This window comes from Aythya marila (assembly GCF_965140915.1).
Source record: "Aythya marila genome assembly, chromosome: 6".
NCBI classification, from domain to species: domain Eukaryota; kingdom Metazoa; phylum Chordata; class Aves; order Anseriformes; family Anatidae; genus Aythya; species Aythya marila.
Genome location: NC_139047.1, coordinates 12,443,612 through 12,464,751, shown reverse-complemented (window position 1 = coordinate 12,464,751; position 21,140 = coordinate 12,443,612). Strand labels below are relative to the sequence as shown.

General features: G+C 38.8%; 1 protein-coding gene across 3 annotated transcripts in view; it reads left to right on the top strand.

Annotated features, from left to right (window-relative positions):
• The window catches only part of CREB1 (cAMP responsive element binding protein 1), a 39,748-nt gene extending 18,608 nt beyond the window's left edge, over window positions 1-21,140 (top strand). For 2 of the 3 annotated variants that reach the window (XM_082764075.1, XM_082764074.1), the window contains 7 exons: window positions 566-687; window positions 3,990-4,136; window positions 6,125-6,225; window positions 9,028-9,170; window positions 10,628-10,810; window positions 12,077-12,227; window positions 14,534-21,140. In XM_082764075.1, the coding sequence (XP_082620201.1) occupies window positions 574-687; window positions 3,990-4,136; window positions 6,125-6,225; window positions 9,028-9,170; window positions 10,628-10,810; window positions 12,077-12,227; window positions 14,534-14,678 (984 nt within the window). In that variant the 5' untranslated portion in view covers window positions 566-573 and the 3' untranslated portion in view covers window positions 14,679-21,140. The remainder of the gene's footprint in view (window positions 1-565; window positions 688-3,989; window positions 4,137-6,124; window positions 6,226-9,027; window positions 9,171-10,627; window positions 10,811-12,076; window positions 12,228-14,533) is intronic. The other variant, XM_082764076.1, reaches the window with a different exon arrangement.

The following is a 21,140-nucleotide window of genomic DNA, read 5'->3' as shown; positions in this document are numbered from 1 at the left end:
GTGGCATAGATAGGCCTATACACAGTCTGGTTGTGGAAACAATTTGGATGGAGATGTTGCGTATTTAGCTCAGATGGAAGACTGAAAGCTAAGTACCCAACACAGAAACAATTGCTGTTGGTTACCTGCAAACTGCAGTCTCGGGGAGAGGGAGGGCTGAGCAGGGAATGCCTTTCAGACTTGATTATGGCATATTTTTACCTTGGCACTGGGGCTTCCTGACAAACTATGGGTCACTGTTCCAAATTATGGAGGTACTAGATCATCATAGTACAATTGCTCAAGCAATTTTTTTAACATGAGCAAAACACATTTTTTTCTGATCTCATTTTTGAAGGAGACTGGACCAGTTTTTTCAGAAACATTACACACAGAAAACTCAACCTGAGGCAGACACATGGCATGCAAAACTTTGCCTGAATGCTAATAGTTTGGCAACATTTTAATATGCAAATGAAACTAATATGTAGTAATGGGAATTCAGCTGCAGTGATTGCTACCAGATCCACCAAGCGTAATGGAATTGCATACCAACACAGACTTATGACAAATATTGTGATTGTAGGTAACTAAATGACCATGGAATCTGGAGCAGAGAACCAGCAGAGTGGAGATGCAGCCGTTACAGAGGCAGAAACCCAACAGATGACAGTACAGGCACAACCACAGATTGCAACGTTAGCCCAGGTATAAAATGATATGGTATAATAGTTTTACCTATTGGGTAATTTTTTTTAGAGGGATAATGTCTGCTTATGGGCCTGAGAGAAGGTCCTATTGATACGATTCTGAAACAGGTGCTATGTATAGTTCCTTTAATGTTTGTCTTCAGAATTTTATAGCAGTAGAGATTTTTAACTTCACATCACACATCTGAAGAACCGTGTGTATGTAAACTGTGCAATTTTAACAGAATAATTAAAGTTTTCTAGCATTCTTCACCACAACCATACCACTGAAAGGTGTGTTTTGTTTTTTTTTTTTTAAACATGTAGTTTATTGTCTTTTTTTATATTGACTGGATTATTCTGCTGTTGTTTTTTCTGTTAGAATCTTGTCTATAGCAGATTAATTCTGGAGGAAATAAACTCAAAATCTAAGATGAATACTATAAACATTATGACCAAGTGGAACAAACTGGTATCTGACAGCTCATGTTATCCTATTGAATTTCACAGAATTGTTCGCTGCTCAGAGAGATAGTAGATCTTTTATTACCCCAAATTTATTTTGGAGAGACAAGAAATTATGTAATCCCAGCTACATCTCTAATTTTGGAACCTGGGGTCATTCTTGGATACATTGATGGCTGGCAGGAGCAACTCCATTGTGTAAACGAGTACAGAGTCTGTTCTTCTCTATCACGTAACCATTTCATTTTAAAACTAAAATTTTGCAGTCTGTAAAGAACTAACAGGTTTTTTAGTTTACACAGTCTGGGGAATTTAATGTATTTTAAGTGGCACAAGTGTTGAATCACTTAAATTTTATAAATGATTAATGTCTGTAAGAACTCTATACCATTTAGTAAAGCAGAGATAGCACACTTCCATTCAAGTGATATTACAGAGATCAGAGCTGTTGAAATGAGCAGGGTGGTTTTTGTTCAGTGACCTGTAGTGTGAATTTTCAGGCCACCAGCTGCCTTGCACCAGCTTGCCTCTTTGGGCAGTTTTCTCACTGTCTAACTTAGGCAGAGGATGTAGGTGGTGTGAATAACACTTAAGAGTCAACCAAGTGGAAGTCGTTTATTTCTCTTGCAAAACCAGTAAACTGCTTCTCACTTTGTATGCATTAACATATAGTCCAGAGAAGCAAGCATGTTTTAAATTTGTGTGTTGACATACTACCCTCCAGGTAGCTAAATTTACAGGTACGTAGTGGATTGAATGCACTTTACTCAGGCAAAATTACCCTGGCACTTGAATGAGAATTTTTTTCTGACTAAGAAGAAGCTATACAGCTATGGTTAAAACCCATGCAAACTATAAGCAAATACGTAATATTTTCCCTAATTTCCCCTATTGTCATTTACTGTATTATTTGCACCTTGGCTATTTCCCAGACTTTATATTCCTTTTGGAGGTGACTGAACAGTCTAAACGTAATGCCTTGTCTTGTTCTGATCAGCAGTTTTATGTTAGTGTGTTATTTTTGATATGTGATGCAGCAGTGTTTGGCATTAGGGAGTGCCCTCAGAGGCTTAGGCAAATCTGAATAATTAATTATGTCTATTTAATTCTTTCATTATCTCTTGTAAGATCACCCCCTTTGTAAGCTGAGTTTAAGCATTGCATTTTTAGCGAGTTCAGGGTAGTTTTCAGAGTCAAAAGGAAACTGTTCCAGTTCCACAAGGTATGAGTCAGAGACATCTGCGGAAGTTGCATTCTGCTGTTGGCTTCGTGAAACCGCAGAGTAGCCTCCAGTTGATCAGCTTTGCTGTCATTGCCAAGGACTGTTCAGTCAGGCACGCAGTATTAAAAAAGGTCGCTTGGTGAAGGAGTGTGATTTGCCAGAGGAGAGTTCATGCTAATCTCAGTCCCAGTTTCTCTCAGATGTGAGTTAAGTACCGCCACGTAACACCGCAGCCATTTTCAGGAAAAAGGAAGGGAAAGGCAAACACAGATTGTGGGTTAGGAAGGGACAGCTGTGGAGGAGAGAGGTCTACATGTAATTCCCCTTAATTTTGTTGTTGAGCAAGATTTCTTTGTAAATGATGGATGTTTATGGGAATTCAGTGGTCAGCTGTTGCAGCGTTTTGAGAGCCACGTGTCCATGAGGACAGCAGAGGATTTACTTCTGCGGTCCATACAGCATTCTCTGGGACTAGGTGGGACAGCAGTACAACCCCTTCTCCCATTGGAGCTAAATGGATTGAATTTCTTGAAAATGCCATTACACGTAGGAAGACTTATTTTGTTCGGTGCCCAGGAGCAAGCTGCCTAGTGAGGGACCCCTTAGCTGGCTGCGGCCTACGAGTCCTTTCTGAGGGCTACGATGGTGAGTCAGGAGCCAAGGAGCCCCAGGAATGGCCACGTGCATCGTGTCACCAGCTTGGGGCTGAGCACCAGCATCTGCCCAGCTGCAAAGCAACCCCAGTGCACGGCCTGTCAGTCGCCCATCGCGGTTCTTGTCGCCTGCCACAGTGAAGAAGCAGGACTTCCCTGCATGGCATGAACAGCTCTTTGGGTACCACTGTCCCCAGGGCTGGAGCTCCTGTGACGGGGACATCCATAGCAGCAGTTAGCTGCTGGCATAGCCACTGTGCCTGGGGGTCTGTGCTTTACAAGAGAAGTTGTGTTTAGAGACTGAGGTTTTAGGACTTGGGCCATTTTTCCTCATAGAAATAAAATAACTCTAAGACTAGAGGATGTGTTGACTCGTTACACTGGATCAAAATAACTGCCTACAAACGGTTTGTTCTTCTTCAGACCTGTTTTTTCTATCTAAACACATGGTCAGTTTTCTTCATTTGAATGGACTTTGCCAGCTGCTCCGCGTGGTTTAATCTCCAGAAAGTCTGAAAGATATGACTCCCTAAAAATTCTAACTTCTTACATCTGGCAAATAACTGCATTTTCTTGACTGAAAACAAAAATAGCTCCACTCCCATATGTTTCTGCCTTTGACTCAACAGTGTCTGTAGGAGTACACCCAATTCTTAGCAGTGTGTAACTGAAGTAAGTGAAGGTTAATAATATGTTTTTATTAGGTTACCTCAGAATAGATGCAGTTGTGTTTTTATCACTCTTTTCAGTGTTTTTACAAGTGATGTTTTAAGCCTGCAGAAATTTTGCATTAGATTAATTTGTAAAGTAGGTCAGCTGTTGGGCATAGCAATTCAGAGGTTTTTGTGTTACACTGAAACATTTGGGTCATCTAGCTGGTGTCTAGAAGAGACATTCTTCTTTCACCAGAAAGTGTTCCTGATCATGAAAAAAAAATATTTTGCAATAACTTAATTTATGCTCACTGTCTCTTCTTTGCAGGTATCTATGCCAGCAGCTCACGCAACGTCTTCTGCACCCACGGTGACCTTAGTTCAGCTGCCCAATGGGCAGACGGTTCAAGTGCATGGAGTAATTCAGGCTGCCCAGCCATCAGTTATTCAGTCTCCACAGGTCCAGACAGTTCAGGTACTTTCTGAAGAACTTCCTAATACGTTAATTGTGCCTTCAGAATGGTTCTGCCAGTTCGCTGGTTTCTTAGTGGGCTCATGTCCTGGATTATGTTTTCACTTCTATAAACTTAACGGCAAAATCTGTACATTATTTGCTACTCTGTGACTATTTTCTGTTCTGTTTTAACCACTTTACACTTTCATACATCACTGAGTATCATTTCCCTCTAGAACTCTGTTGGTGAGTTTAACAGCTTAATGTTTTTTCTTACAGTATTTCTCTTTTCTTACATTATTTTTCTGTTCTCTTTACTGTGTTTTCCTACAGTAAGAGTATGACTAAGTGTTCAAATTATCCTGAAGTGAACAACAGCAATTTTTCTTATAATGTAACCTGTTAATCGTTAGTAAAGCTGATATTCTGGGATTAGAGTCTTTGCTGCTTAGAAAATGTTTGCATTGGTTTAAAAAACACATCTGTATGTTAATGGTCTTTAAAATATACTTATTAGTCTCCTCATAAAAATAATTTTTAATTTGCCGGCTGAATGTTGTCTTTCTTCTGTAAAGCAAGAAAGTTAATGCAATGTGAATGAAGAGAGAGCTTGAAGAGTTAGGAGAAAAGTAGTCTGAAATCCATGGCCCCTTTCCTTCCTTTTCCTTTGGAACCACTTCAAGTCCAGTGTTACCGAACACAGAAATTGGTTGGAGTATGGTAGCTACACAGGGCAAGGACTGTACATCATTCCTTAGTTATTAGTACATTGAACACAGAAAAAAAGGTTAATTTTAAAAGGTAGACATTGTAATTATTTGATACAGACATCTAGCTGGGTATTATTTGTAAAAATAATAAAGCATGCATAATTTAAAACTAGGTCATTCTGATAGTAATCTTTGTGTATTCCTTGTCAGCTTGAATGATGAGTTTCTGGCAGGCTCTACCCTCTTCAGCTGCCGGAGTCAGAAGTTTAGGGTTTTAATCTATTGGAGACAAGCAATTTTCAGATAAGTGCACAAGTTACTAGCCCAGGGGTGGAAGATAAGAGACTGACAATGAAAGCATGGTTGGAATTCACCTGGCTCAGTGCAAAACAAGAATGTGTGTGGAATGCTGCGATACTCAAAGCCTGGTAGTTCACAATCAGCCTTGGACCCATCCAGGCCATCTATCCGATAACTGAGATTTGGGAGCCAGCAAGCTTTTTGAGCCTTGAGGTATCTTCCCTACGGTGCTTGAAGTGTCAGGCCGCGAGCTATGTTCACATAGGCATTTTGCCCTTCACTGTCATTAGCTTTTGTATATTTGTAACATGAGTATAGCCATTTGGAAAACAGTCTCTGTGTTTTTATGCTGGAGATATTTTATATTTTTGGCACACTTTGAATTTAAAATTATGGAACTATAATTGATACAAACATTCCAGATTTCTGTCATCAATTTTTGTAATTTTTTTAGCACAGATTTTCAGAATTGTATCACTGCATTATTTTGTAGCATCTTTAGTTATGAAATTTTCCTGACAATTTCCCCAAAGAAAAGGTAGTCTTTTTGTAATATATCCCTACAATGATTTATAAGTTAATGTTTCTCAATTTCAATATTTTGCTCTTTTGTTTTCTAACCTTTCTGCTTTCTATCTTAATTTGTTTTCAGTTTTTCTCTCCCTAAATCTGACTACCTTTTTGTTTCCCTTAAAAAGGATGGAAACAAGGTCTTTCTTGAAAAGGAAAAGAAGTATATGGGATTACTATTTGTATTTTCGTATTGGGGCTTTTAAATTCTAGGGGACACATTAAATACCTGGGTATCTCATGGGTAAATACCTGGCTCTGGTTGTTCTTCACTGTATCCGTTACCAAACAGCCTGCCCTTTATGTTCATTGCCTAGGTAATAGTTCTCTTTAATACTTGCATTTTAGTGCTTTTCACATATCAACAATTCCTTAAAATACAGACATCGGAAACGTCCTGTTAAATTTGATTGCTGTTCTTATTTTCAGATCTCCACTATAGCAGAAAGTGAAGATTCACAGGAATCAGTGGACAGTGTCACAGATTCACAAAAACGGAGAGAAATTCTTTCCAGACGACCGTCCTACAGGTATGGGGGTCAAAAGCAGATGCATTTTGCTTGATGGATGTGTTCTTCACATGGGGAATCAAATGGTGGGATTCAGTGGTTATTTTCAGATCTACTGTTTTACCAAAATCTCTCTTCTGCAATGTCTTCTTCTGTAATAGGATATAAAGAGATAAACAAATATGAGAAGGAAGAAACCTCAGCTGTTACACTCAATTAAGACAGAAATGAGCTGAGAATAAGCTGATTGCAAAATTTGTGAAACATTGAGGTTTCACTGTGCTCGGTGTCTTAAAAATAAATTTATTGCATACTTAACACACGCATTACTCTGAAGCTTTGCAAGAAAGTGGCTTCTGCATAATCTGTAGTCTGCATAAAATCGATTCTATTGTTTTTCACTGTTTTGAAATGCTAGCAGCCATCAAACTTAATTCCTTTCTCCCATGTAACTTTCAATGAACACGGGGTGTTCTGTGGCTCAGAGAGAATTTCTATCTGAGCGAAATTATGATTAAAGTTATATTTAAAGTTTGAGAAGTCAGGATGTGTTTAATGGAATGATAGACATCTAGTATATGTTACTTTATTAATTAAGCCTATCCACAGCTTTTTCTGGCTGTACTAAATCTCATTTTTCATTCTTAAAACATGCTAAATAGTTTCAAAGAATAGCTACGGAGTTCAGCAGTTTTTAAGTGACCTGTGGATTCCTGCTGCTTCAGAAATTTCATCTGCTCCCTTTTTCATTATGAACATAGCCTTAGAAATATAAGACAGACTCTAGTCTAAGCATATCTCACCCATATGTTTGTGGTTTTTTTAGCACTTGGAGATTATTTTCTACATTCTATAGGAGCCTTCAAGGCTGTCCTGCTGAAGATAGTGCAAATCTCTGCTGAATATCCCTAACCATAATATATCTGGGAAAACACTCTTATTTGTGAGGAGCAGTTAACATTACTGCTCCTAATGTTAACATTAATGTTAACATAAATGCTGTTACAGACTTCCTTGCAGTCTGCTTCTGCAGCGAAACACTTTTACTATATATGGAAGAGTAGCTGAATATCATGAGACAACAGAGCTAAATAAACAAACAGCAAAACTGAAAAGAGGGGACTTGTGCATGCTAACTTCTCATTTGGATTGTACTCCCATGCCTGCACTGATGCCACACCACAGCCTCTGTCCTTCAAATCAGATCCTGGTAACTGCAAAACTTAGTGATTGTAAAGCTTGTATACACAGCTCAGCCTCTGGGTCAGGCTCAGCCAGAAAGGTTGATCCAAACTACAGCTGTATTTGGTGACTTCCTATTGGCTTTATCCAAGGTGTTGTAAATGGCCCTAGAGACAAGATTGGTACAGATAAGTTCACAGAACTGAAGAGCTGTACCTCTTCCTCAGAAACTCCACTTTGATCCTGGTACTGACATACATCATGTGTTCTCCATGTCAGTTCATATCTCGTATATTTATATAGCTATCACCTTACCTTCTACTTTAAAACCATCTTTAAGAATGCAAAGATAGAGTTTAACTATCAAATCGTATCTGGCATGAGTTTAAAATTGGGTGAGCTGTAATTTCTTCTTTTCTATTTTGAGCTTCTTGGATTTTGTTCTTCCTCATCCTGCCCACTTTCTCTATATTTTTAATCTGTTTTGTCCACTAACTTTTCTAGTCTAACACCTAGATTGCAAACTCTCTGGGCGGGAATTTGTTATTTGTCCAAGTGGTGCTTGGCACAGTGGAGTGCTTGTGCAACGCTGGGGTTCTTGCATGCCCACAGAGCTGAAATAGTAACAGCAAAGCTCTGTTTGTCAAGTTGCTTAGCAGAGTGACCAGTCTCCCCATATAGCTATATGTACAGAAGTTCTAGTTCCCAAAGCCTTAGGAGCCTTATTTAAGCAATGACTGTTGTCTTGGAGCTTAGGATCTACAGTTGTTTTCTTCATCACACTTTGAGCTGTAGAGACAGTTCACAGTAAAGTATATGAGGAGAATTAAGAAAAATGTTCCCTTTCACCTAAGTAGCATTTTTCAGTGGCATAGTAGAATGTGCCAGTACTAAAAAGGGCTTGATGGTCCTCTCTGAGGGACAGTGCTTATTCTAAATGATGCAAGTTACAATTGCTATGGTCAGTCTTACAATCTCAGTCAACAGGACCTGTAGCTGTGATGTTTTAGCTGTTTGGTCTTTGGATAATTAACCCATGGACGTAATTAACAAACTGTTTTTTTTTCTTTACCAATGCTAATCTCAAAGCTTTCCCAGGCAGGGTTTTTACCTCACTGTAAACATAATAGTGTGACTCCACTCGAACAGTCAGCATCATCTCCCAGGAAGCTGTTCAGTTGTAAGCTGGTTGCTCTTTACAGGCATTTCTAACTTCCTTTATTTCTGGCTCTCTGGCTGAGGCCTTTACAGTCTCTGAAATGAAGCAGTTCCCCCTGATGTAAATGAGGAGATAGTTTTTTGCATACTCTGCTTTCTTCAAATCTTTTGTGGGTAAAAGCAGGAAACAAGTAAAAATGCATGAGATAGAAACATGTTTTTAAGAAAACGGGAAGGTTGCAATAGTTGTCTCTTGGGTTGAGAAGTACCTGCATTGTTCTTCGCTGGCTCCCTTGCCCATCTACGCATGGCACTTTGAGCAGTCTTCTCCAATAAGAGTTTGAAGTTAGTCTGGGTTTTTCATTCCATATTTACCTTGCTGGCTCACTGCATTTTGCAGTTTTCCTCAGAATTACGTATCAAAAATACTTTTTTTTCCTCCCACTTTTTATTAAAATCTCTACAACACACTGTCTTTGCCAGAAAAATTTTGAATGACTTGTCTTCAGACGCCCCAGGAGTGCCAAGGATCGAAGAAGAAAAGTCTGAAGAGGAAACAGCAGCACCTGCCATCGCCACTGTTACGGTGCCAACTCCCATTTACCAAACCAGCAGTGGGCAGTACAGTATGTAGTCTGAATTTCTCGGTGGTGCTAGTAAGTGGGGATGAGAAGATGAAGAGCTATCATTTATATAATTGCTTGGGCTAGGACAAAGCAGGAGATGAAAATAAGATTACTTGAATTTGACTGTTGGATGACCATGCCCTTTAAACACATTGCTCTTGTAAATATTCAAAACGGTCAGTGAACATTCTGGGACTGCTTGCCAGCTAGTGCAGCTAATGTGCCCTGAGGCAAAATATGAGTTAACCACAATGCTGTTATAAACTTTTTAGCTTCAGGAACCAGATGAGGTAATTCAGAAGTTTCCTTTTTATCTGACAGATTATTAATCCCAGGTGACCAAATTGTTGGCTACTTAATAGAAAAACCACTAGTCTGCCATTGCATTTTTAGAAAGTCCTGAAAAAAGAAGGACTTAGCAACCTTTTTTAAAACATGTAGTAAATCAAAGTTTCTGTGTGTTTTCAATGTCTTTATTCATTAGATTTTATAGATACAGTCCTTTGACTTAAAGGGTTGAGGATACAGCAGTAAAGCTAGAATCCACATACTGTTTCGCACAAGCAAACTCAGTATTAAATGTACAAGAGGGAGAAAGAACTCTCGGTTCATATCTTTCTCTTAAAATCTCTTTAAAATGTTGTATCTCTGTTTACTCCTTAGCCACTTGTACCCTGCCTAACTTTATTGAAACTGATGTGGTTAACTCTGCTTTCTTGCCATAACTGTAAAAACTACCTGGTCATGTAGATACCTAAGATTTTGGTATGTCTGTATATAGGAACACAGTGAAATTCTGTGGAAGTAGAAATGAGAAGTGATGTCTCAGTGCACCTCAATGACAGGATTGAGGGAAAGGAAAAACAAAAACAAAAACAAAGACTGCATGAAGGAAAGAAAATAATGTGTGAAACTGGACCTGTATGAGTGAAAACACTGCTAGGAAGGTGCTGAGGAAGTTGTAGACAAGGGGAGGAGATACAATCAGAAGAAAAAAGTGCCAAAGCAAGAAGAAAGTGAAACACAAGATGGATAGCAGTAGCAGCAGAGGAGACTGAAGGGAGTAAAGCATGGAAGAGGCGAGGAATTTCAGATGAGAAGAAAAAGGCAAGGAAAAAAACCTAAACCAACCAAGAAGAAAATACTAACTAATAAATAAGAAGTATTCCCCAGGGGAGGATTGTAGCTCCTCTGTGTGATGTTGTTAGAGTAACTAATTTGTGTTTTAAGCTGTGGTTTTTGTGTCTCCCCCAAAATGAGTCTCATGAAAAATTAAAAGCTTACTGTCAAAGTATAATTTCTTTAAATGTACATTAAAGTCATGTATCTGATTTGAAGGTGTATAAGGGTTCAGAGGATTTAACTTGAACCAGTAGTCTTCTGCATCTAGGTTTATTACTATAAGTTAATGAGTGCATTAATGTCTTAAATACTGTATCCCATTGCTTCATCTTCAGTTGCTATTACGCAAGGAGGGGCGATACAGTTGTCTAACAATGGCACAGATGGCGTGCAAGGTCTTCAGACATTGACTATGACCAACGCAGCTGCAACCCAACCTGGCACCACCATTTTACAATATGCACAGACCACAGATGGACAGCAGATACTTGTACCCAGCAACCAAGTTGTTGTACAAGGTGAGATACTTCACAGCCAGTCATTCTGTTTAACATTTTCTTCACGTGGATATAAGTTGCCAACCTAACTCCCTCAAACGTGTCAGGAAACAAACAACTTTGGTACAGAATCAGTCTCCAAAATGATTAAAGAAAATTCTGGACAAAGCTGTTTGTCACATTTTCTCGGAGCCTTTCACTTCAGATCAATACGTTTATAGATATTTGGGTCTTACTTCTTAAAATGATATATTCATTTTTGTTTTTCCATGCTGTATTTCTGCAGTCTGCCTACATGATTTGTGTTACATGTTCTACAAAAAATGATAAGTAAGTTTTCCCCCTTTACAAGTGGAAGTCATAATTCCTTTCTGTTGTGGGTTTGCAGCTAGTCACCAAATATTTAATCATCAAGTCTTAGAATCGTAGAATACTTCAGAAAAGTGCTCTAGGTCATTTCATCAAGACCTCCACTTAGAGCAGGGGTACTTCAGTCTTAGACCAAGTTTCTCTTTTTTATTAAAATACAGGTTTGTTTGTTTTTAATTAGGGGGAGGCTATTAAGAAAAATATTTATTATAAATAACAGAAAATTGTATCCCTGCCTTTATGATTCTAAAGCAGGTAATTTGAAGGTTATGCAGTGGAGAGGTCTCCAGGCACCAGTGAAAATACATAGCTGAGAAAAATACTATTGTTGCATTAATTTTCTGTTTTTTGTGTTCTTAACGAAGTGTGGTCTTGTTAGGTGGTATAATATTTTTTATACTCAGGCAAGTATAATACACTCCTGGATTAAAACAAATGAAAGAAAGTCAAGACGTTTTTCATTCTAGAGAAGTGGTGGAGTAGTGTGCCTAATTTGCACTCTCTTGTTGGAGTAAATGCTACATTTCTATACCCTTCTTTCTGCCCCAGATACCTGCACACGTAGTTTCTCCTTTTGCAGGTAGAAATTTGGAGCACAGCTAGAAATACCACTTAGCATCCTACATTTTCTTACCAATGCTAAAACTGCCTAAAATCAGAGAAATAAAAGAAATGTGCTAAGGGAAGAAGTACAGCAATGCAGCAGACAAATCAAGTTACCAAGCACAAGTGAAGACTTCTTCAGCAGGAATGCCCAAAACTTACATATGGTTAATAAACTAAGAGTGAGATGACAATGACGACACACCCAGGTGATGGTCATCCATCCTGTATTGTAGCTCAAAATATGTGGTTAGATAGATGATTAACAGTACTGTCACCCAACTGATATGGTCACCGGTGTTTTTTGTCTTTCAGCTGCCTCGGGAGATGTGCAGACCTACCAGATTCGCACCGCCCCTACCAGCACCATTGCACCAGGAGTAGTCATGGCATCATCTCCAGCACTTCCAACCCAGCCAGCAGAAGAGGCCGCACGGAAGAGAGAAGTGCGTCTAATGAAGAACAGGCATGTACCTTTAGATCCTTTTTTTTCTTTCCCGATCAACTCTGCATAGAACTAGAGTGCTAAGCAGTAAGAATCGTGATCTTTCTTAGTCATTTAAAGATGCAAAGCAAAGAAACACATCTGCGAGGGCCATGCATTGATTAGGACACCTTAAGTAATGGTGTCAGACTCATTCTGTGAGGTGAGTGAATTACTCCTTCCCTTTTTTTGTTGCCATAAGGAAAAAAGTCAGTGGTGAGAGAGTTGTTTGATTGCAGGTGTGTTGTCATGAACACTGAGGTGAGTTGATTTTTTAAAGTTAATACATTCATGTAGTTTTCTTTCCTGAAATCTATAGCTTAGCCTCCTGTGTGCATTATCCTTGCTACTGGCTGACTCACTCTCTTCATGAGCGCTTTCTATCATGTCTCACTTGTTCTCTTTAGCTGCTTGCCCTTTGGGTTTTATTCTCCAGAGGCAGAAAGACTCAGGGGGAGGCTAAATGAGCAGCTATGCTTTGTGGAGTCAGTATTGGCAGCAAAGGGGCTGAGAGAGGAGACTTGACCCATAGGAGTTAGTGTGTGGGGAGGAGGATCCACCAAGCCTCCTTAGGTGGGGCTTCGTGGGGGCTGCCAAGAAATGGAACTGCACGGGGAAATCAGGCTGATGCTCCTTAAGAGTACCTGCTGTGAAAGAGGAAAGTGGTGAGCCTTAGAGGACCCATCATCACACCAGGCTTGAGCTCCCTCCACAGGCCAGAGATTTGAGCCTGTATGTTACACCCTGACAGGGAAAGGGCTGTGCTTCCCTCCCCAATGTGGAGGGAAAGCCCCAGGAAGTGCTGTTGAATTGGTCTGTCATTCTGTTATGTCACACAGTTGCATTTATCTTCTGTGGATTGTTAAGTTCTGAACACAACAGAAAGCCTGAGCAAACCCATTGCTTGTTTGGGTAGTTTGAAAGAAGAGGTAAATAGTGCTGAAGAACAAGAGTTCACTTTTTAAATTTTTGTTTTTCTTTTTTACATAATCTCACCTGTCTTCCCTTTTTACATATTTCTTGGATATCAGTAAATAGTAGATGTCATTGTTCACCCATTCTAGCTCTGCATTTGTGAAAAATTTATTTAAAATTCTGAATCCCTTCACTGAGTCAGAAACCGTACTCCAGGAAAAGACGGCTTTGCTGTTTGGAAAAGCCTAGAAAAACAGTGGAAAATTATCTCCATTTGAGTTAAATGGACAGCTTTTGCAACAGTATCATGTTGCTTTTGGTGCTTTTAGCCTGCCTACTTAATAGGTATTTGCAAATCTGGGCTCCACAGGGAAGCAGGGGAGAAGGATGTAGAGGAGGTATATGGGGAGGTGGTACTTAATGAAGGATTGGAGTGTAAATATTCATAGATATTATTGTGCAATTTCTCTGTGAGCAATTTTTACATTTTAAAAGCTGTTGTGTAAACTACTGTAACTCTAGCTGTTCATAATGCAAACCTAATGTACACAGACTCAAAGTGGCTTAACACGCAGCCCAAGCTGGCACAAAGTCACAGAAAGAAAAAGCTGTCACCCAAGAGACAACTTAGTAGCTCACCACTGGGAGGCACAACTCTTTCCTGATGTAGTAGTAGTTAATCTATTGGTGAAACAAGTAATAGAGTAAAATGACTTTAAAATACAAATGTTCCACGTGGCCCACTGAAGTGCTACAAGCACATGAACCTGTGTTTGTAGGAGTGTAAAATGGATACCCGAGTCCTTTCAGGGCTTACAAACTAGATTTTTTTTTTCATCCTGTTTCATTTGCAGAGCTGGCTGAATTTCAAAAGTTGCTTTTAGAGTTGTCTTACTAGATAGATCCTGGAACAGATGCTCTTTTTTAACTTGTAGTACAGTTACTACTTACCTAATGAGTGGAAGAACTGGGTTCAATTTTGTCCTCTCATTTCCCAGAACATTGATGTTATCACCAATCTATGCAGTATTTACGATGAAGGAATATTCGCTCTCCTTTTGAAGTTGCTCTCCTTTGCACCTCACAATTCAGGGCAAACAAGCATGTCTGTTACATGTATCTACAGTATACTGCTTTGACAAGCCATGATGCAGGAAGAGAGCCTAACATAGTGGGATCTATATGCTGAAACAAACCGCGGATCTTGAGAAATTGTTATGAAGTCAGCCTTTTTTACTAATTCGTGAATGTTTCTTCCAGTACCTGCATATTGTAAAAATGACAGTATTAGGTAAAGGTTTGACCTGAACAGTTCAATAGCTGGTGTCTGCAAGTAATTGTTCTGGATTTGAATGTCCTTTTTTGCTTTGCAGAGAGGCAGCACGTGAATGTCGCAGGAAGAAAAAGGAGTATGTGAAATGTCTAGAAAATCGAGTGGCTGTGCTTGAAAACCAAAACAAGACACTGATTGAGGAGTTAAAAGCACTTAAGGACCTTTACTGCCACAAATCGGATTAATTTTGGATTCCCATTTTCACTTGTCCAGGTGGGATAGAGACTGGTTCTGGCTATACCCAGAGAGACAATGTAAACTTTTTATTTTCTAAACATTTCTTTTTTTCTATGCGCAAAACTGCCTGAAGCAACTACAGAATATACTTCATCTGTGCTTTGCATCAAACTGTGAATGTTCAAATACTTGCCTCCAGTTCTCCCCTTACAAGATTATTTTCATCGTCAAATAATCTCAGCGTGAAGAAGAACAGGCTCCTTTCTCATCTCCCCATCCTCTTCAAGGAATAACAGTGGTCACTTGGGAAGTTACTGTGGGGGAGGGTCCTTTTGTAATGATTTCAAGAATTTGTGCTGAGTTCTTTCCATTGCCTTAGAGACGGAACTACCCCAGCCTCTTGGCCCAGAGAGCTGTGGGCCGGCATACGTGGAGCACGCGTGGTGCAATTAAGAAGCAGTGGTTGCCAAATTGGTTTCACATACTTGTTTTAAACTATAAAAATACATGTCTAAGTGGCATGCCAAAGGAAAGGCACTTCACAGTCACATTCTGTGTGTGGAGCTAACATACCTTTTTTAAACTAGCACAGGAGGGGTTCTGATGTGTAATCTGCATTACTAGTCCCTCCTGGACTAGTGAAAACTCTATTCCACAGAAACAAATGGATTGAAATGAGCTTCACTGGTCAGTTGTTGCTTCTTGCAGCATATGTGTGCAAGTGTGTTCAGCATTTTGAATGCACAGAAAGAAAACACCAGCTTCAGAGGTTATTGGTTGGCAAATGATATTTAGATGGGGATGGAATTCAGAATTAAAAAGGTACAATAGTGACGTTTTGAAAACAGATGTGTAGTAAGCAAGGGTAACACACGAAAGCACTACCTATGTGTATGCAGAACAACTAAACAGTTGAAGCACGGCCAACTCCACATACATATTCTCTGATGGTTTGTCCCAAGTCCTCTCAAGCGATCAGGTATTTCTGTTTCCCTACCACTATCTTATGTAATTGGAATTATTGTACTTAATGGAAACATTGTCCTGGTTTGCTAGGTTATTTTTCAAACTTTGAGGCTGCGCTTTCCATCCGTTAATTAAACTGCAGTATGGTAACTGCCAGGACAACCTCAAATATCGAAGAGAACTTCAAACATGAATATTCCGACTGGCTTCTGCTTCGCAAGAGACAATATTATTTGAACTTTCCCAGGCTAAACAAATTCTTAATTTATTCAGAGGATTTTTTCATGCAAAGGGTCAGATTTACCAAGTAGTTTATTCATGTAGGTAAAATTACTTATGTGCCTCAGACATTTGCAAAATCAAACTTCTTGTGTGTACTGAGGAAACATGATCTTTCACAGATTTACATTGTTAAAAAGGTAGATCATGTTAAAAATAACTACTCGGCATTAGGACTTCCATTGTGTGTCAAAAAGAATCATGCTCAGTTTGTTTACTGGCCCTCTGAAGCCAGTCTCTTCTTTTCTCAACTTGGGTCATTTGATGGAGTATGTTTACTTTGGGCCTCTGGTCCAACTTTTATGTATAGAGACATATGAATAAGACTCTGGTCTATACTAATGCCTTGCCTAGCAAAGTATTAGCTAATATTTTTTTCCCATTTGCTCTATCTGTTTTTAAGATAAATTTCAAACATGAGCTTCTAAAAGGTTATACAATCAATGTGACGTAGGAAGAACTTTTGCAAGACTCTTGATAGTTGAGTCTCAAACAGCTAAGCAGTATTAAAAGTTCTAGTTTTCTCATTTGAGAGGGCATTCAGTTTCCAAGAGACTTTAAAAGGAGCAGGGTTAAACTTGTAGCATTATTATTAAATCTAGAGTTATCAATAATTTCAAATCGTTTGTATTTCAAATAAGAGAAAATAAGTATCAGAATTATGAAAGAATTCATTTTCAACTTAAGTTTTGAGGGGGTTTATAAATGGTCTATTTTTATCTGTCATGGAGAATTGATTTTCATGATTTTATTTAATGGAAAATGAATTTATGAGTTTAGCAGTGCAAATTTAAAGAAGACCCTAAATTCTCAGCAGTGCTTTTCTAACAATTGTCTGATTTTTGAAGACAGAGAATATGTGCATGTATGACGGTTACCAGTTGTTCAGAACTAGCGCAAGAAATAGACTGTTGATAATGCAGGAGTAATTCTCGTAAAATATTTAACTTTATGATGGCCTGATTTACACAGTTACATGGGATGGTTTCTCCAGCTTTGAGAAACATGAAGAAAAGATGTACATTCCTACATGAAGGCTTTCTCTTTTGCAGAACCATCTGTCTGCAAAAGCTTGAGGTTTTGTACTGAAACTGCATGAGGCTAGCCGAGATCTGGGAGCTGTTCCTAGCAGGTCATGCTCACTGGTAGTCATGCAGCACAAAGCCTGGCAGCTGAATGGACAGGGGAGCCTAAAGCAGTTCCTGGACATGGTTCTTCCGTTGAAGCCAATTTGTGAAGCAGTGAGAGGAGAACTGCATTACCAGTTTGTCTGTGCGTGGTCTGTGAGTAGTCTATTGTGTTATTAGTGTAGACTGCGTTAGCAACTAGCATTTAATTGAGAAAAAGAACATTATTTTAAAGTACCTAGGGATCTGCGAGAATCTTTATTTTTATTTATGCTGCACTGAGGATTTAGGGACTTGAATTTCTTTAATGGAAATTTTAAATGATGTTGATAAAAAATGTATTAGGCCAAGTACAAGGCTGGCTAGGGTTACCCATACATACTTTACTACTCATAGTGACCCAAAAAGGGAAAGGATATGATGCAGGCATTCATTCATATGTTACTTACCAAGTAGTGAGGTTGGGGTAATCAGCTTCTATAAACTAAGGCCATTTGGAAGTAGGACAGCAATTATGCTGGCAGGGGGGAGGGAAGGTTAGTTTTATATCTCACGGTTGTGAGTTTTCAAGAATTGATAGCCTGTTTTACCTGAAGAGAGGGTTAGAAAGGGCTAGATCCATTATGTTCATAATAAACAAGAATTGATTTGAAATATAATTTTTGTAATGTCATTATTTTGCAAAACAACAGCACCAGTCAGGCAGTTAAGATATTGTCAGAGGTGCTCTTTTAATTTAGATATTCTTGGAAAATACATATGTATAATATATGTACATATATATATATATACACACAGTATATAATCTACAGCTCTGAGAGCTTTTAAGTCAGGAATGCTGAGTATTATAGTATATGGAGGTCAGAAAAAATTTTTACTTCTCTGTGTGTGTCTGGGTGTGTGTGGATGTGTGCGCGTGTGTGAAAGCTTCCCCTGCCCCAGTAGTCCTGGGCTGCATTATTCTAGCGCTTATTACTGATTTGTTTTGTGCTGTTTCTCAGTTATCCATTTTCAAGAATTTTATTTTCATCTTTCATGATTTTTGTGAGTTGGTTTGTTTTTATTTTTTTATTTTTTGATGGAGAATTTTGAAATTATATAACCAGTTGTTTTAAAACAACTACCACCCTGCAGAATAATTCACTTTTGTGCTTTTTCTCTTTGGCAGCTATATATCAAAGGCAGATCAATTGGAAAGGTTGTTAAGGTGTTGTTTTTAAAAGGAACCACTGGTAAGACTTCTGTTTTCCTCCTGGGGTAGTGGCTGTGCATTTTTATTTAAGCAGTGATTTCACCAGTGAATCAGATAGTTGCTGGCACCATTGCTTGTATCTGAAAGCACAATTTTAGCCTGTCATTGTCAGGACTGTACAGACACCTATACGTTCTGGCTCTTGTGTAGTTCATGTTTGTTGCAGACCACTATCTTCTCTGGTACTTTACATTGATCAGAAAACTGGTGGGGTGTTTGGAATCATTAAGAGGCTCAGGAAAAAAAAAAAAAAGTTAGATTTAATAAGGAAAACAGCCCTAATAGTTTCTGATCTAAATTTGTACTATAGTTTTGTTTTGGTTTGGTTTTTTAAATCCGGGCTTCCAGTAAACAGCAGCTGCAAGTAGTCATCTATTAGTGAAAACTGGCCTCTGCCTTTTTTTTTAATTTTATTTTATTTTAGACAGATAGCCAGTGCTTTTTATGGGTTAAAGACAAGTCTCCCCACCAAAGCAAGTTTATTATCAGTGCTTGCGAATCTACGACAGATCAACAGATCATAGGGGATTTCATTGGTTTCCTAAGACCCTGTTTTTATTGTCTTTTTTTTTTTTTACCCTGAAGCAGGTTAGTGATGTCACATTTGCCAATGATCTAACCAAAAGGTCATGTATTTATTTTTGTTACACGGTATTCTTTGTAAATGTTTAATTAAAATGTGCACTTTTTAAAAAAACACAAAAAAAAAAACACAAAGCAGAACAAAAAAAAAAAAAAAAAAAAAGAGAGAGAGAAATTGGGTTTGCTTGAGAAGCTCCCTGGCAGAATTGCTATAGTCCTGCCACCTGCACACAACTCACTCCTCTCCCCACAGCAGTTGACTCTTTCAACAATTTAACTTGCTGATTAGCACCTGGCTTCCAGTAGGCATTGCTTCAAAATGGCAGATCTGGGCTGGCACTACTAAAGACTGGAAAGAATTAAGTGTATGGTGTCATAGCAGTAGGCATAGGATGGTTATTAAATTGTTTTTAGACAGAGTAGAACTAGTTCAGTGACCCCAAGTGAGAAAGGTAAATTAATTTGGAAGGAAAACTAAATTCCTTCTCAGTCACTTTATTCCCCTTTTCTTAATTTGAAATTTGGCTGCAAATTTTAGAAGTTGCATTCTAGGAAAATAAATCAAAATCACAATTCTTTGGCACCAGGAATTGAAGATGTAGTGATAGCGTGTCAGCCTGCTTTAAAAGAAAAAAAGCACAACTAACTTCCTTTTGCAGGAACAATGATAATTATCTACAATCCTAAAATATGTCACCGTAAGCAGGTTTTAAAAGCATACGGTACGTACATGGTTCTCACGTACTGTGCCTGGGAACCCAATTTCCTAAGCTTTTGAATTTGCTAGTCGTAAAAGACAGTGATTTTGCAGAAAGCTGAATGTATCATGAAGCTTGGTCACTCTGGGAGGAGCTGGACTGGTAAAGAGAAACAGGGTGATGAAAACCTATCTGCTGTGTGCTTGTGACAGGTTCAGGTTTGTGGATGGATGTGTCTTAAATCTGTGCATCTTTTAGGAAAAGGGACCAGATCCAGTTGGTGAAGGGGGGATTACATTTCAAGCATTTTGCCTTGGAATGTATTTTTTACGTGTATTTAAGCTTTGGCCTGCAAAGAGACTTGCTCAGCCTAGTTTGCGTAGCACAAATTGAAGACATTGACCTGTTGTGGTGCTGCAAGTGCAGGTTTTGACTTGTGTTACTCAATGGTGAGTTTAGGTCTTGTTTTCACCAGCAGTAAGGACAAAAAGCCAGCTGTCACCAGGAGCTGGGTGCTGGCAGGGGAAGGGCGAGGGATCAGCCGTAGTGATCCACGGTTAGTGCAGTTCCATAAGCTGACCGTTTACTGTACTCACGACTTGGGAGCAGTCAGTTCACTGAGTCTCAGCCTCAACTATGTATTTCTCTAAATTAGGGGATAGCTGAGTGTGAGACCAAGGGGAAGGCAGGCCTTGAGCCAGTCAGTTACCTGGAAATGGCCGCTGTTAAGAACTGGGGATGTTTGGATGCTCTCCACAAGTTGTGTTTTATCCAGGTGCCACTCCATTTTTTGTGTGTGTAATGACGTTTATTTATATAAAAACATGAAGTTTAAAAAGTTCTAGAACTGCGAGTTTGTATGAGATTTGACGCTGTGCTGCTTATATGGGCTTCTAGGGATGGGATGGGGAACAGGACAAGAAGAGGTGCTAGTTGGCAGCCAACCACTCCACAGACTTGTCCACAGGTTGGTTGTTCATTTCAAAAATGAGTTACTTGTAGTCTGGATTTATAAGTTGAAATTGTTTTGAAACAGTGTTTTTCAGGGAAGCTTCCAGAGCGAGGGTGGTTATTCTCCCTTTGTAATGTAAGCTGGAAAGAGCAAGTTCACCTCATCTGCATTTCTGATTCTTTACCCAAACCATGTCAGCACAGAACAGGGTATTTGAGCTTGACTCCCACGTTCCTGTGGAAGTTAAAAGACTAAATGAAAATCCATTGTTGGAGGAAAATAAGTTCTTATTTACATTTTCCCCAAAATTTAGAAACATCCCTGTTGTGTTTTTTTTTTTTTTTTACTTTTTTTTTTTGTGCTTTATCTGTGTTTTTAAAAAAAAAAAATGTACTGGGTTATAATGCATTTTATTAACACTATGTACATATTAGCTGCTTTGTGTTTCAGAATGGTAGTAATTGCTTTGTATATTAAAGTGATTCTTGTGAATTTGTGAATTATTGTCATAAAGAAGTGCTTTTTCTTACTGTAACCTTTGTGGTATAAACTGTCATAACTCCCTTTTTACACAAACATTTATGTGCAGTCACATAAACATGCTTTTAAAAACT